We start from the raw sequence: 16,768 nt of genomic DNA on the forward strand, positions 1-16,768 counted from the left end.
GATCTATGTTGCATGTATTTGATACATGAAAAGTGATAATGCTAAGTAATTATAGCATTGGTATGTAACTTAGGGTGAACATACTTCTTCTAAATATAGAGAGTTTTAAAAAAAAGATTCTGCAATAAAGTTCCAAATTTGTTCCAAATTTAGTCAATGAGAAGCTCAAGTTAAATAATTTGTTTCTGACTGTTTTAATTCTGGCAAATGGGTAAAAAACATAGTTAAAATCCTGCACCAGGCATGCTCCCGTGCCACACTGGTCACAGCCAGGGATTGGCAGATACATTTGTACCCTGCTCCTGATTGGTTTATAAATTGTGTCCTTATCATGAGCAGCAATGTATCCCACTTGGGAATGTAACTTTAACTATGTATTTTTTACCAACTTTGCAAGAATCAAATACACAGAAACTAAGGTGTTTAAAAATAAAGTGCTCTAATCAATTAGAACATTATCTTTTGAGACTACAAAGTCCCTTTAAAGTATGGTCACCCTTAAAATTGTAGCACTTTTTGAGAAGAGGATTTTTGCCTTCTACATAAAATTTCATATATATTTCTCCTGAATTTTCAGCTTGCATTCAAAAGCATAACAATAAACAGAAATTGTAGACATATTAATAACACCTAAAGCGTGGAACCATTTACAGTCACTTTTACTCTTAATTGAATCTATCAGGCAACTCACTTGTCAGCAGGTTACCAATGTGTTACTTTATCTATTAACTCCTTGGCAATTTAGGAGTTAAAGGGACATAAAACCCCTTTTTTTTCATGCTTCAGACAGAGCATACATTTGTAAACAACTTTCCAATTGACTTCCATTATCAATTGTGCTTCATTATCTTGGTATCCTTTATTAAAGGATCAGCAATGCATTACTGGGAGCTAGCAGAACACATCAGTAAGCCAATGCAAGAGGCTGATATATGCAGCCACCAATCAGCAGCTAGCTCCCAGTACCTGAGCCTACCTAGGTATGCTTCTCAACAAAGGATACCAAGAAAACATAAAATAAGTCAATTGGAAAGTTGTTTAAAATTGTATGCTCTGTCTGAATCATGGAAGAAAAATGTGGGGTTTCATGTCCCTTTAAGATACCATGCCCTCAAAATAGTAAAAAAAATATTAAGTATAGCGTTAAAGAAATAGTCAAAATAAAACTTTCATGATTCGGATAGAACATTCAATTTTAAGCAACTTTCTAATTTACTCCTATTATCAATTTTTCTTCGTTCTCTTGCTATCTTTATTTGAAAAAGCAGGAATGTAAGCATAGGAGCCAGCCCATTTTTGGTTCAGCACCTGGGTAGCACTTTCTGATTAGTGTCTAAATGTAGCCACCAATCAGCAAGCGCTACCCAGGTGCTGAACCAAAAATGGATCGGATTCTAAGCTTACATTCAAATAAAGATACCAATAGAAAAAAGACAAATTGCTAATAGGAGTAAATTAGAAATTTGCTTAAAATAGCTGCTCTATCTGAATCATGAAAGTTTAATTTTGACTATTTCTTTAACTTTCAGGAGCAAAAAGCAAAATGTCATCATTCAGTTTTTATACACTGCAGAAATGTTTGGAAGACGCATGAAACCAGCTCATATCTCCCATTAAAGGTCTATTTCTTTGGGTGTCACTGTGACAGGAATGTCCTCATTGCCGCGTCGTATCAAGAGCCGTAAAGTGCCCTCTTGTTTAACGGCATCGCTGATGTCGTTGCTAGAAGTTACGGTTTTCCCACCAACACTGATTATTATATCATTTTCCTTCAGTCCAGCCCTGCAGTACATATCAGAAAACAATGTTAGATAGCAGATAATTAGGAGAGTTTTACACCATGATATTAAAGGACCATTAAATATAGTACAATCACATAATTCATACATAATGACATAGCACTTACTCTGAATTTTAAATGAGAAGTAGATTTTTTTATGAAAAATTTTAAAATTGACCTCAATTTGCCAGCCCCATGTATCATGTGACAGCCATCAGCCAATCAATGTGAACTTTTGCATATGCTCAGTACAATTTGATAATGAAAGTAAATTGGAAAGTCTCTTAAAACTCCATGCTCTGTCGGTATTATTAAAGTTTCATTCTGACTTTAGAGTCCCTTTCAAGGGACATGAAAAATGGTTCTTTGTTTAAAAAAAAATGTTACAACAAAGTAAACATAAAAATAAACAGATTGTGTTAAAAAAGCAAACAACTTACTTGTTTTCTTGCAAAAAGTACACTTAGAAATTCTCAGTGTAGCCACTGCCTGTAGCTAAATAAGCAAGCAGACATTACAGAACTTCATAAGTCATAAGTGCAGAAGTCCTCTACTGAGCATGGGCAATAAACTGACTGCAGCTAAAACAGATGCCTCCTAGCAACTCTTCAAAGGAAAAACTATTTCTGTAGCTTCCTGAAAAAAGCCCCAGCCCTCTTGTGGGGTTGCATCAGGAAATAATGAACGCTGCTCAAATGAACTTAAAAAAGATAAATAAATAAAAGCTAAATGATGAATAATACATATTGCAATGATTTCTATTAATTATAACCCACTGCTTAGTGTTTTTTATTGCAACAATGAATCTGACTATTTATATCCCTTTAAGGACTAGTCATCTGAATACATTTTACATTTTTAGAGAATATCTACTCCCTCTAAACTTAATTTACCAAACAACAAAACATAGCTATGATCTAAGACAAAGGCTTGAATTTATCTTAAAGGGACATTAAGGTAACTTTTTGATACATGCCCATATAATGTGTCTCAACACTTGTTTGTGGCGTGTGCGCATTACATTTCTATATGTAACATAATAAAATACATACAAACCACTCCTTAAATGGACATGAAACCCAAAAAATGTCTTTCATGATTCAGATAGAGAATACAATTTCAAACAACTTTCTACTTTACGTCTATTATCTAATCTGTTTCTTTCTCTTTTAATCATTTGTTGAAGGAGCAACAATGCACTAATGGTTTCTAACTGAACACATGGGTGAGCCAATAGATATGCATGCACCAATCAACAGCTAGAACCTATGTTATCTGCTGCTCCTGAGCTTGCCTAGATAAACCTTTCAGCAAAGGATAACAAGAGAAGGAAGCAAATTAAATAATAGAAGTAAATTGGAAAGTTGTTTAAAATTGTATTCTCTATCTGAATCACGAAAGAAAATGTTTGGGTTTCATGTCCCTTTAAATCTGTTCATGTAAATTATGTTTCAAATTGTTACAAAATCTACAATCATAATTACATTAAAAATATTAGAAGAAGAATCCCACTTCTGGATCTAATCTAACATTTATTTATTTTGCCTAGGGACCACCAAGAAGTCAGTTCCTCCCATATACTGTATATGTCCTTTTCTACTCTCATTCATTATCCTCCCTCTAACCACAAATGAGCTATTTATATTATTTACCACCCCTCCCTCACAAGCAGTTCTGTATCTGCACATAGGGGCTAATTTATGAAAGTGCGAGCGGACATGCTACGATGTAGCACATCATGTCCGCCGCACATTGATAAATGCCGTTGCACAAGCAGTTCTTGTGAACTGCTTGTGCAATGCCGCCTCCTGCACATTCACGGCCAATCGGCCGCTAGCAGGGGGTGTCAATCAGTCTGATCATAAAGGATCAGGCGGATTGTTGTCCGCAGCCTCAGAGCAGGCGGACAAGTTATGGAGCAGCGGTCTTAAGCATCAAGCTCCATTCAGGTCTTGATAATTCGGCCCCTTAGTCTACAGCTTAAAAACTCAGATTTAAATCCTCACAAAAACAATTAAAGGGACATTTAAAGGGAAAGAAGTCAAAATTAAACTTTCATGATCTAGAGAGAACATGTCATTTATAACAACTTTCCACTACTTCTATTGTCAAATGTTCCTTGTTCTTTTGATATCCTTTGCTGAAGAGTAAAGCTAGGTAATCTAATAGGCCTTTAGGAGTATGCACATGCCTTTAGCAGTCTATGGCAGCAGTGTTTGTATCTATGTATAACATTGCTATAAACAATGTAGAAAACACTTATGGCAGATGGCTAGAGACACGTGCATGCTCCTGAGCTCACCTAGACTTACTCTGTAGCAAAGGATACCAAGAGAAATAAGTAAAACTAATCATAAAAGTAAATAAGCAGATTGTTTAAAAATGCCATGCTCTATTTAAACCATTGAAGTTTAATCTTGACTTTACTGTCCCTTTAATTTGACAGAGTAAACATTGAGTAAAGCAAATTATTAATTTTATTCTTTTTTCTAATAATCACAGAATATTGTGCTTTTTCCTTTTGTGTAGAGAGGTCTGACACAAAAACATTCATTTGTACCTGGCTTCAAACTGGTCAGAGCAAATAGATCAGGAAAACATATTCAAGACACCTTTCAAAGGGTATACCCCTGGACTGGTCTGAAATAAGCAAACCCTGCTAATTTTACTAACAACAATCAATTTGAAATGTTTATATAATGTGTATGCAGGTATCTTCCTATGTGTTTATAAATACTGTGTATGCAGGTATCTTCCTATGTGTTTATAAATACTGTGTATGCAGGTATCTTCCTATGTGTTTATAAATACTGTGGTATGCAGGTATCTTCCTATGTGTTTATATAATGTGGTATGCAGGTATCTTCCTATGTGTTTATATAATGTGTATGCAGGTATCTTCCTATGTGTTTATATAATGTGTATGCAGGTATCTTCCTATGTGTTTATATAATGTGTATGCAGGTATCTTCCTATGTGTTTATATAATGTGTATGCAGGTATCTTCCTATGTGTTTATATAATGTGTATGCAGGTATCTTCGTATGTGTTTATATAATGTGTATGCAGGTATCTTCCTATGTGTTTTATATAATGTGTATGCAGGTATCTTCCTATGTGTTTATATAATGTGTATGCAAGTATCTTCCTATGTGTTTATGTAATGTGTATGCAGGTATCTTCCTATGTGTTTATATAATGTGTATGCAAGTATCTTCCTATGTGTTTATATAATGTGTATGCAGGTATCTTCCTATGTGTTTATATAATGTGTATGCAGGTATCTTCCTATGTGTTTATATAATGTGTATGCAGGTATCTTCCTATGTGTTTATATAATGTGTATGCAAGTATCTTCCTATGTGTTTATGTAATATGTATGCAGGTATCTTCCTATGTGTTTATATAATGTGTATGCAAGTATCTTCCTATGTGTTTATGTAATGTGTATGCAGGTATCTTCCTATGTGTTTATTATAATGTGTATGCAGGTATCTTCCTATGTGTTTATAAATACTGTGTATGCAGGTATCTTCCTATGTGTTTATATAATGTGTATGCAGGTATCTTCCTATGTGTTTATATAATGTGTATGCAGGTATCTTCCTATGTGTTTATATAATGTGTATGCAGGTATCTTCCTATGTGTTTATATAATGTGTATGCAAGTATCTTCCTATGTGTTTATATAATGTGTATGCAGGTATCTTCCTATGTGTTTATATAATGTGTATGCAGGTATCTTCCTATGTGTTATATAATGTGTATGCAGGTATCTTCCTATGTGTTTATATAATGTGTATGCAGGTATCTTCCTATGTGTTTATATAATGTGTATGCAGGTATCTTCCTATGTGTATATATAATGTGTATGCAGGTATCTTCCTATGTGTTTATATAATGTGTATGCAGGTATCTTCCTATGTGTTTATATAATGTGTATGCAGGTATCTTCCTATGTGTTTATATAATGTGTATGCAGGTATCTTCCTATGTGTTTATGTAATGTGTATGCAGGTATCTTCCTATGTGTTTATATAATGTGTATGCAGGTATCTTCCTATGTGTTTATATAATGTGTATGCAGGTATCTTCCTATGTGTTTATATAATGTGTATGCAAGTATCTTCCTATGTGTTTATATAATGTGTATGCAGGTATCTTCCTATGTGTTTATATAATGTGTATGCAGGTATCTTCCTATGTGTTTATATAATGTGTTTGCAGGTATTTTCCTATGTGTTTATATAATGTGTATGCAGGTATCTTCCTATGTGTTTATATAATGTGTATGCAGGTATCTTCCTATGTGTTTATATAATGTGTATGCAGGTATCTTCCTATGTGTTTATATAATGTGTATGCAGGTATCTTCCTATGTGTTTATATAATATGTATGCAGGTATCTTCCTATGTGTTTATATAATGTGTATGCAAGTATCTTCCTATGTGTTTATATAATGTGTATGCAGGTATCTTCCTATGTGTTTATATAATGTGTATGCAGGTATCTTCCTATGTGTTTATATAATGTGTATGCAGGTATCTTCCTATGTGTTTATAAATACTGTGTATGCAGGTATCTTCCTATGTGTTTATATAATGTGTATGCAGGTATCTTCCTATGTGTTTATATAATGTGTATGCAGGTATCTTCCTATGTGTTTATATAATGTGTATGCAGGTATCTTCCTATGTGTTTATATAATGTGTATGCAAGTATCTTCCTATGTGTTTATATAATGTGTATGCAGGTATTTTCCTATGTGTTTATATAATGTGTATGCAGGTATCTTCCTATGTGTTTATATAATGTGTATGCAGGTATCTTCCTATGTGTTTATATAATGTGTATGCAGGTATCTTCCTATGTGTTTATATAATGTGTATGCAGGTATCTTCCTATGTGTTTATATAATGTGTATGCAGGTATCTTCCTATGTGTTTATATAATGTGTATGAAGGTATCTTCCTATGTGTTTATATAATGTGTATGCAGGTATCTTCCTATGTGTTTATATAATGTGTATGCAAGTATCTTCCTATGTGTTTATGTAATGTGTATGCAGGTATCTTCCTATGTGTTTATATAATGTGTATGCAGGTATCTTCCTATGTGTTTATATAATGTGTATGCAGGTATCTTCCTATGTGTTTATATAATGTGTATGCAAGTATCTTCCTATGTGTTTATATAATGTGTATGCAGGTATTTTCCTATGTGTTTATATAATGTGTATGCAGGTATCTTCCTATGTGTTTATATAATGTGTATGCAGGTATCTTCCTATGTGTTTATATAATGTGTATGCAGGTATCTTCCTATGTGTTTATATAATGTGTATGCAGGTATCTTCCTATGTGTTTATATAATGTGTATGCAGGTATCTTCCTATGTGTTTATATAATGTGTATGCAGGTATCTTCCTATGTGTTTATATAATGTGTATGCAGGTATCTTCCTATGTGTTTATATAATGTGTATGCAAGTATCTTCCTATGTGTTTATGTAATGTGTATGCAGGTATCTTCCTATGTGTTTATATAATGTGTATGCAGGTATCTTCCTATGTGTTTATATATGTGTATGCAGGTATCTTCCTATGTGTTTATATAATGTGTATGCAGGTATCTTCCTATGTGTTTATATAATGTGTATGCAGGTATCTTCCTATGTGTTTATATAATGTGTATGCAGGTATCTTCCTATGTGTTTATATAATGTGTTTGCAGGTATTTTCCTATGTGTTTATATAATGTGTATGCAGGTATCTTCCTATGTGTTTATATAATGTGTATGCAGGTATCTTCCTATGTGTTTATATAATGTGTATGCAGGTATCTTCCTATGTGTTTATATAATGTGTATGCAGGTATCTTCCTATGTGTTTATATAATATGTATGCAGGTATCTTCCTATGTGTTTATATAATGTGTATGCAAGTATCTTCCTATGTGTTTATATAATGTGTATGCAGGTATCTTCCTATGTGTTTATATAATGTGTATGCAGGTATCTTCCTATGTGTTTATATAATGTGTATGCAGGTATCTTCCTATGTGTTTATAAATACTGTGTATGCAGGTATCTTCCTATGTGTTTATATAATGTGTATGCAGGTATCTTCCTATGTGTTTATATAATGTGTATGCAGGTATCTTCCTATGTGTTTATATAATGTGTATGCAGGTATCTTCCTATGTGTTTATATAATGTGTATGCAAGTATCTTCCTATGTGTTTATATAATGTGTATGCAGGTATTTTCCTATGTGTTTATATAATGTGTATGCAGGTATCTTCCTATGTGTTTATATAATGTGTATGCAGGTATCTTCCTATGTGTTTATATAATGTGTATGCAGGTATCTTCCTATGTGTTTATATAATGTGTATGCAGGTATCTTCCTATGTGTTTATATAATGTGTATGCAGGTATCTTCCTATGTGTTTATATAATGTGTATGAAGGTATCTTCCTATGTGTTTATATAATGTGTATGCAGGTATCTTCCTATGTGTTTATATAATGTGTATGCAAGTATCTTCCTATGTGTTTATGTAATGTGTATGCAGGTATCTTCCTATGTGTTTATATAATGTGTATGCAGGTATCTTCCTATGTGTTTATATAATGTGTATGCAGGTATCTTCCTATGTGTTTATATAATGTGTATGCAAGTATCTTCCTATGTGTTTATATAATGTGTATGCAGGTATCTTCCTATGTGTTTATATAATGTGTATGCAGGTATCTTCCTATGTGTTTATATAATGTGTTTGCAGGTATTTTCCTATGTGTTTATATAATGTGTATGCAGGTATCTTCCTATGTGTTTATATAATGTGTATGCAGGTATCTTCCTATGTGTTTATATAATGTGTATGCAGGTATCTTCCTATGTGTTTATATAATGTGTATGCAGGTATCTTCCTATGTGTTTATATAATATGTATGCAGGTATCTTCCTATGTGTTTATATAATGTGTATGCAAGTATCTTCCTATGTGTTTATATAATGTGTATGCAGGTATCTTCCTATGTGTTTATATAATGTGTATGCAGGTATCTTCCTATGTGTTTATATAATGTGTATGCAAGTATCTTCCTATGTGTTTATATAATGTGTATGCAGGTATCTTCCTATGTGTTTATATAATGTGTATGCAGGTATCTTCCTATGTGTTTATATAATGTGTATGCAGGTATCTTCCTATGTCTTTATATAATGTGTATGCAGGTATCTTCCTATGTGTTTATGTAATGTGTATGCAGGTATCTTCCTATGTGTTTATATAATGTGTATGCAGGTATCTTCCTATGTGTTTATATAATGTGTATGCAGGTATCTTCCTATGTGTTTATATAATGTGTATGCAGGTATCTTCCTATGTGTTTATATAATGTGTATGCAGGTATCTTCCTATGTGTTTATATAATGTGCATGCAGGTATCTTCCTATGTGTTTATATAATGTGTATGCAGGTATTTTCCTATGTGTTTATATAATGTGTATGCAGGTATCTTCCTATGTGTTTATATAATGTGTATGCAGGTATCTTCCTATGTGTTTATATAATGTGTATGCAGGTATCTTCCTATGTGTTTATATAATGTGTATGCAGGTATCTTCCTATGTGTTTATATAATGTGTATGCTGCAGGTATCTTCCTATGTGTTTATAAATACTGTGTATGCAGGTATCTTCCTATGTGTTTATATAATGTGTATGCAGGTATCTTCCTATGTGTTTATATAATGTGTATGCAGGTATCTTCCTATGTGTTTATATAATGTGTATGCAGGTATCTTCCTATGTGTTTATATAATGTGTATGCAGGTATCTTCCTATGTGTTTATATAATGTGTATGCAGGTATCTTCCTATGTGTTTATATAATGTGTATGCAGGTATCTTCCTATGTGTTTATATAATGTGCATGCAGGTATCTTCCTATGTGTTTATATAATGTGTATGCAGGTATTTTCCTATGTGTTTATATAATGTGTATGCAGGTATCTTCCTATGTGTTTATATAATGTGTATGCAGGTATCTTCCTATGTGTTTATATAATGTGTATGCAGGTATCTTCCTATGTGTTTATATAATGTGTATGCAGGTATCTTCCTATGTGTTTATATAATGTGTATGCTGCAGGTATCTTCCTATGTGTTTATAAATACTGTGTATGCAGGTATCTTCCTATGTGTTTATATAATGTGTATGCAGGTATCTTCCTATGTGTTTATATAATGTGTATGCAGGTATCTTCCTATGTGTTTATATAATGTGTATGCAGGTATCTTCCTATGTGTTTATATAATGTGTATGCAGGTATCTTCCTATGTGTTTATATAATGTGTATGCAGGTATCTTCCTATGTGTTTATATAATGTGTATGCAGGTATTTTCCTATGTGTTTATATAATGTGTATGCTGCAGGTATCTTCCTATGTCTTTATATAATGTGTATGCAGGTATCTTCCTATGTGTTTATGTAATGTGTATGCAGGTATCTTCCTATGTGTTTATATAATGTGTATGCAGGTATCTTCCTATGTGTTTATATAATGTGTATGCAGGTATCTTCCTATGTGTTTATATAATGTGTATGCAGGTATCTTCCTATGTGTTTATATAATGTGTATGCAGGTATCTTCCTATGTGTTTATATAATGTGTATGCAGGTATCTTCCTATGTGTTTATATAATGTGTATGCAGGTATCTTCCTATGTGTTTATATAATGTGTATGCAAGTATCTTCCTATGTGTTTATGTAATGTGTATGCAGGTATCTTCCTATGTGTTTATATAATGTGTATGCAGGTATCTTCCTATGTCTTTATATAATGTGTATGCAGGTATCTTCCTATGTGTTTATATAATGTGTATGCAGGTATCTTCCTATGTGTTTATATAATGTGTATGCTGCAGGTATCTTCCTATGTGTTTATATAATGTGTATGCAGGTATCTTCCTATGTGTTTATATAATGTGTATGCAGGTATCTTCCTATGTGTTTATATAATGTGTATGCTGCAGGTATCTTCCTATGTGTTTATATAATGTGTATGCAGGTATCTTCCTATGTGTTTATATAATGTGTATGCAGGTATCTTCCTATGTGTTTATGTAATGTGTATGCAGGTATCTTCCTATGTCTTTATGTAATGTGTATGCAGGTATCTTCCTATGTGTTTATATAATGTGTATGCAGGTATCTTCCTATGTGTTTATATAATGTGTATGCAGGTATCTTCCTATGTGTTTATATAATGTGTATGCAGGTATCTTCCTATGTGTTTATATAATGTGTATGCAGGTATCTTCCTATGTGTTTATATAATGTGTATGCAGGTATCGTCCTATGTGTTTATATAATGTGTATGCAGGTATCTTCCTATGTGTTTATATAATGTGTATGCAGGTATCTTCCTATGTGTTTATATAATGTGTATGCAGGTATCTTCCTATGTGTTTATATAATGTGTATGCAGGTATCTTCCAATGTGTTTATATAATGTGTATGCTGCAGGTATCTTCCTATGTGTTTATATAATGTGTATGCAGGTATCTTCCTATGTGTTTATATAATGTGTATGTTGCAGGTATCTTCCTATGTGTTTATATAATGTGTATGCAGGTATCTTCCTATGTGTTTATATAATGTGTATGCTGCAGGTATCTTCCTATGTGTTTATATAATGTGTATGCAGGTATCTTCCTATGTGTTTATATAATGTGTATGCAGGTATCTTCCTATGTGTTTATGTAATGCAGGGATCTTCCTATGTGTTTATATAATGTGTATGCAGGTATCTTCCTATGTGTTTATAAATACTGTGCATAAATATAAAAATGACTTTAAACCCAGTGGTGCTTACTCTTCTGCTGGGGTGTCAGGAAGCACTTCCACAATATAAGCTCCTGATGCCACGTCTGGGAAATCTTTCTGCTGCTTCCTGAGTTCTTCCACTTTACTGCAAAAAAATCAAACAACAAAGAAACCTGAATAGGCACCGGCTATTAACTTACAGAAAGGTGGAAAAACTTGTGTTTTATTTCCATACCTAGATAATAAATTATAAACATTAATGGCCTTTGACATAAAGTTATAAGTACACAGTAATAATTTATTAGTAAAATCTGTATCCTGTCACATTATAAAAAAAATGGTTTGCTTAAGCACGCAGTCTAACGGAAAAAAAATTCCTAGGAAAAACCGCCAGCCTATAATCACGTAACAGGATAATAAAATTCACAAACAGAAACACATTGTGAGTCTGAACTCTGAATGTAATAGGAGCTTAGACACATTTCAACCAGTAGAATATTAAAGGGACAGTGAAGTAAAACATTAACTTAATTAATTGTATAGAGCAGTGTTTTTCAACCAGTGTGCCGTGGCACACTAGTGTGCCGTGAGAGATCCTCAGGTGTGCCACGGCAGACTGACAACAGTGTGACATATTTTTAAATTTTGCTTGTTTTTTACTCCCAGTGCAGGGGTAGTTTGTAGGAGGCATGGCATAACAGCACAATACATACAGTATGTGTGTGTTTGTGTGTATGTATATATATATGCTGTATTAGGCTACAATGTGTGATTTTTTTTAAATTTTGAGATGGTGGTGTGCCACAGGATTTTTTAATGTAAAAAAGTGTGCCACGGCAAAAAAAAGGTTAAAAATCACTGGTATAGAGCATGACCTTTTAAACAACTTCCCAATTTACTTATGTTATCAATGTTGCTTAGTTCTTTTGCTATCCTTTGTTAAAGAGTAATTCTAGGTGAGCTCAGAAGCTTGCATGTGTGTCTTTAGACAACAGGCAGCAGCGTTTGCAACAATGTTTATTGCAATCGTTTACATTATTGCAAACACTTCTGCTATGGAATGCTAAAGGCATGGGTCCTATCGGCCTACCTAAGTTTACTCTTCAACAAAGGACACAAGCAGAAAAAAGCAAATATGATAACAGAAATAAATTGGAAAGGTGTTAAATTTGCATGCTCTATCTGAATCATAAATATTTTAGATTTACTGTCCCTTTAAGGTGTGAACATTCTGTCTGAAGCAGTGATAGGATAACATTGTCAGGGCCTAATACTCCTGCAAATCATTTGTTAGAATTATTAATCAGTTGTCAGTGCTCCATAGAACAACAAGTGTTCCTGCCATATGAGCGCAATCAGTAGTAAGTTAACCTTTATACAAAGTCAGCTACAGGTAGAGCGGTTCTCACACAATATAAAGGAGAACGGGTGAGAGAGAAAGGGAAGAGTTATCAGATCTATAATCAGTGTGAAATGTGAATTAAAATGAATCAATCAAAAAAATGGGAAAATATTTGAGCAACGAGTAAGGATAGTAAATGTTAACAAGAGGTCATAGCTATGATCACCGCTCAGTGCCAAAACGCGTAACTGTCTGTTACCTGCTGCTATGTTTTAATGGAGAAACTTCTTTTTGTATTGGGCACTAGCTCAATGTATTAATACTGAAAATGTATGTGAAGTTTTACTAACATTTCACTCAATTGTTTCAAACAAGAGGTCATGGCACATAGTTCAGCCAAAATAACTGCACATGTATGAACCGAGGTGGCAGCTATTAAAGGTAGAACACTTTTACTGTTGGTGGAATTAAACATTAAATCATATGATCAGTGTTTAGCTTTATGCTTTAGTAGATGTGCGTAAAACTAATGTTTGTAATTAAAGTTCATGTGGCTGGAAAAGTCTGACATGCCAGGGAACTGTTTGTTAGATTTACTAAACAGATTGAGAACTACAGAATGTGGGTTTTCTTGTTAGAATATAATGCAAGAATTAATCTCCTCCTGAACAGATTAAAGGGACATAAAACGCCAATTCTTTCCTTCATGATTCAGATAGAGCATACAATGTTAAACAACTCTTCAATTTACTCCTGTTATCACATTTGTTTCATTCTCTTGGTATCCTTTGTAAAAGGAACAGCAGTGCAGTACTGGGAGCTAGCTAAACACATCTGGTGAACCAATATCAAGGGGTATTTATGTGTAGCCACCAATCAGTAGCTAGTTCTCAGTAATGTATTGCTGCTTCTGAACCTGCCTAGGTATGCTTTTTAACAAAGGACACCAAGAGAATTATGCAAATTAGATAATATAAGTTAGTTGGAAAGTTGTTTAGAATAATATGTTCTGTCTGAATAATGAAATAAATACAGTGTATTTGGGGGTCTCATTCCCTTTTATGGTTCTACTCATGAGATTCCTCTCTTTATAGGACTAGTAGATAGATAAATCGTACATATAACATGTCAAGGTCTTTCCTCTCTGGAACTTTTGCTTTACTAGGTCTGCATTGATTATTCCCCTGGCAGCTATATGCTGTGTATTTATGTTATATATTAAGTTTTATTGTGAACCCATTTAGCATTCTGCATATTTCTGGCTACCCTGTGACAGCTCTCTCATGAACAGTACTGTGTACTAAATATAATAGTGTGCGTTTCCCTACTTTATTTTTAATTTTGGACCTCAAAAGAATGTGTCTGATTTGACTGTAATAGAATTTTTTTTCTATCTAGATAATTAATATTTAAACAAAATACACAGTATTTTTTTTTATTTAAAAAGGGCCATAAAAATGTACTTTGCGTTATATTTCAAGTGCATTATGTTTTTGCAATATACATTTTCATTCTATGAAAGTTGAGTGTCTTATATCCCGGAGTATAGTAAATGCTGAAAATTACATTAACTACATAAAAATACATAAATTAAGGACTTTATTTAAAATAAAGGGTGCACAAGATGTAAGAATGCTTTGTTTGTTCAACTAACAAGGGTTATAGTGATGTTCGTTACTCAGCAGTTGGTGGGGCATAATAGAAACACGATCACATGATATATTACGCTTACTCACATGTGCTAAATTCCTACAAGCCAGATAGATATACAAGCAGACCCAACTGTCCCTATTTGAGAGGGACAGTCCTGTTCTGTTGCTCTGAGACAGCCTTAAGTCCCTATTTGCAGAATTTCCCTTAGCAACACCCATGGGTCACCCCAACACACCCACAAATTGCTCAGACACACCCACCAACCACCCAGACACACACACAACCCCCCTACTAACCAACACTGATCCCACACCTCCCAACACGGTTCCACCCACAAAATAGTGACGGCCCATTTCAATCTCCGGAGTCCTTGATCCTGGCTGCACGTTGGGAGGTATATACAAGTCCTCTTTAAATGACACTAAAATGATATCTGTACTTTTGCCAAGAGGGTCAGACTGGGAATAAAAAGAAGTCCTGGAAAAGCAGCCCTATATTCGAGTTTATAGATTGCTGTAACATTCATTTTATGTACCACCGTCAGCAACCTATACACACATGAAAACTGCAGGTGATATATTAATCCCATGTTCCCATGACTCAGTCTATTCCTGGCAAAACCGCAATGCTGCTCAGTTGGTCTTAGCGGCTGCAGCCCCCCAGGAATTGTCCTGTCCGGCCCTGCTTGCCAGAACAAATTAACCTTAGTCTCATTGAAGTAATATAGAATGTCTCTTACCTTTGGTTCAATGTCATCATCCTTATTCCCAAATATCTCTTTTTCCTAATGCTTTGACCTATAAAATAGAGGGGTTGTTATGAAAGATAAGAATGGTAAGGGAACTACAGACATATTTATGCACTGTCCAGAACAAACCAATGGGACTCAAGGATCTAATAAGAATTATACATTGTAATAACCACATAACTGATAGAACATTTATTTCTACTATAGTGTACAAGAAAGTATGAATAATGCAGCTTAAATTGTAACCTGTAGATTGCCTGTCATGTGACTCTGCCAGGAACTTGCGGATTTTATCAGATGGAATAGCGAAAGATATCCCAGCCGTAACCTTTAGCGTATTTATGCCAATCACTTCACCATCCTGCAAGTGAAAGAAACAACTTGAAATTAATTACAGTTATCTATGTGGTTATTGTATGTATACAGCATGGATATTTGAAGGGGGAGGCAAGAATGGGTAAATCCCTCTCCCTAGAATTATTCTCCTTATATCCCAAAGTAAACACTCATTTGATATATTTTACTTACCCCCGCCCACACACACTGGGAAAAATATGTGCAGACACCCATGTTTTAAAGGGACAGTCTACTCCAGAATTTTAGCTGTTTAACAAGATAGATAATCCATTTATTACTAATAACTAGTATTTATATCAAAACACTTTTTCAGTGCTCACTCTCGGAATTAACCAAATCGGCAACTGAATAGTAATAGTTGTTATTATTACCCAATTGAATAGTACTCATTTTATCAACCTCGGAAGGAAACATGGTTATATTAATATTCTTTATACCTCTGTGATTACCTTGTCAGGATTTTAACCTGTGACCTTGGATCTTTTAAACAGGCTTTTTTTGTAGTCAGGGCATTTACTAACTGAGCTACCCATTTCCAAATTTTGTATAACCAACATGGTTATATTAATATACTTTATACCTCTGTGATTACCTTGTATCTAAGCCTCTGCAGACTGCCCTCTTATCTCAGTTCGTTTGACAGATTTGCATTTTAGCCAATCAGTGCTGACTCGTAAATAACTCCACGGGAGTGAGCACAATGTTATCTATGTGGCACATATGGACTAGTGCTGTCTAGCTGTGAAAAACTGTCAAAATGCACTGAGATAAGAGGTTGCCTTCAAAGGCTTAGAAATTAGTTTATGAGCCTACCTAGGTTTAGCTTTGAACAAATCATACCAAGAGAACAAAGCAAATTTGAAATAAAAGTAAATTGGAAAGTTGTTTAAAATTGCATGCCCTATCTGAATCATGAAAGTTTAATTTTGACTAGACTGTCCCTTTAAATATGTATATATTTTTAATTTTTTAAGGGGCACTACTGTCTGTGTTGTTCAATGCTTCATATTTGCACATTTTCATATTATAAATTGCTCATTCCTCAGAGCTA

At 33.8% G+C, this 16,768-nt stretch overlaps 1 protein-coding gene across 3 annotated transcripts in view; it reads right to left on the reverse strand.

The window, feature by feature from the left end:
• Positions 1-1,475: 1,475 nt before the first annotated feature.
• HTRA1 (HtrA serine peptidase 1) overlaps positions 1,476-16,768 on the reverse strand; it is a 69,105-nt gene continuing 53,812 nt past the window's right edge. For 2 of the 3 annotated variants that reach the window (XM_053692620.1, XM_053692621.1), the window contains exons 7-10: positions 15,607-15,721; positions 15,352-15,409; positions 11,667-11,762; positions 1,476-1,782 (exon numbers count right to left, since the gene is read on the reverse strand). In XM_053692620.1, coding sequence (XP_053548595.1) covers positions 1,614-1,782; positions 11,667-11,762; positions 15,352-15,409; positions 15,607-15,721 — 438 coding nt within the window. In that variant the 3' untranslated portion in view covers positions 1,476-1,613. Of the gene's footprint in view, positions 1,783-11,662; positions 11,763-15,351; positions 15,410-15,606; positions 15,722-16,768 lie in introns of those variants that run through there. The other variant, XM_053692622.1, reaches the window with a different exon arrangement.

The sequence above is a fragment of the Bombina bombina genome, chromosome 9 (assembly GCF_027579735.1).
Source record: "Bombina bombina isolate aBomBom1 chromosome 9, aBomBom1.pri, whole genome shotgun sequence".
NCBI lineage: Eukaryota > Metazoa > Chordata > Amphibia > Anura > Bombinatoridae > Bombina > Bombina bombina.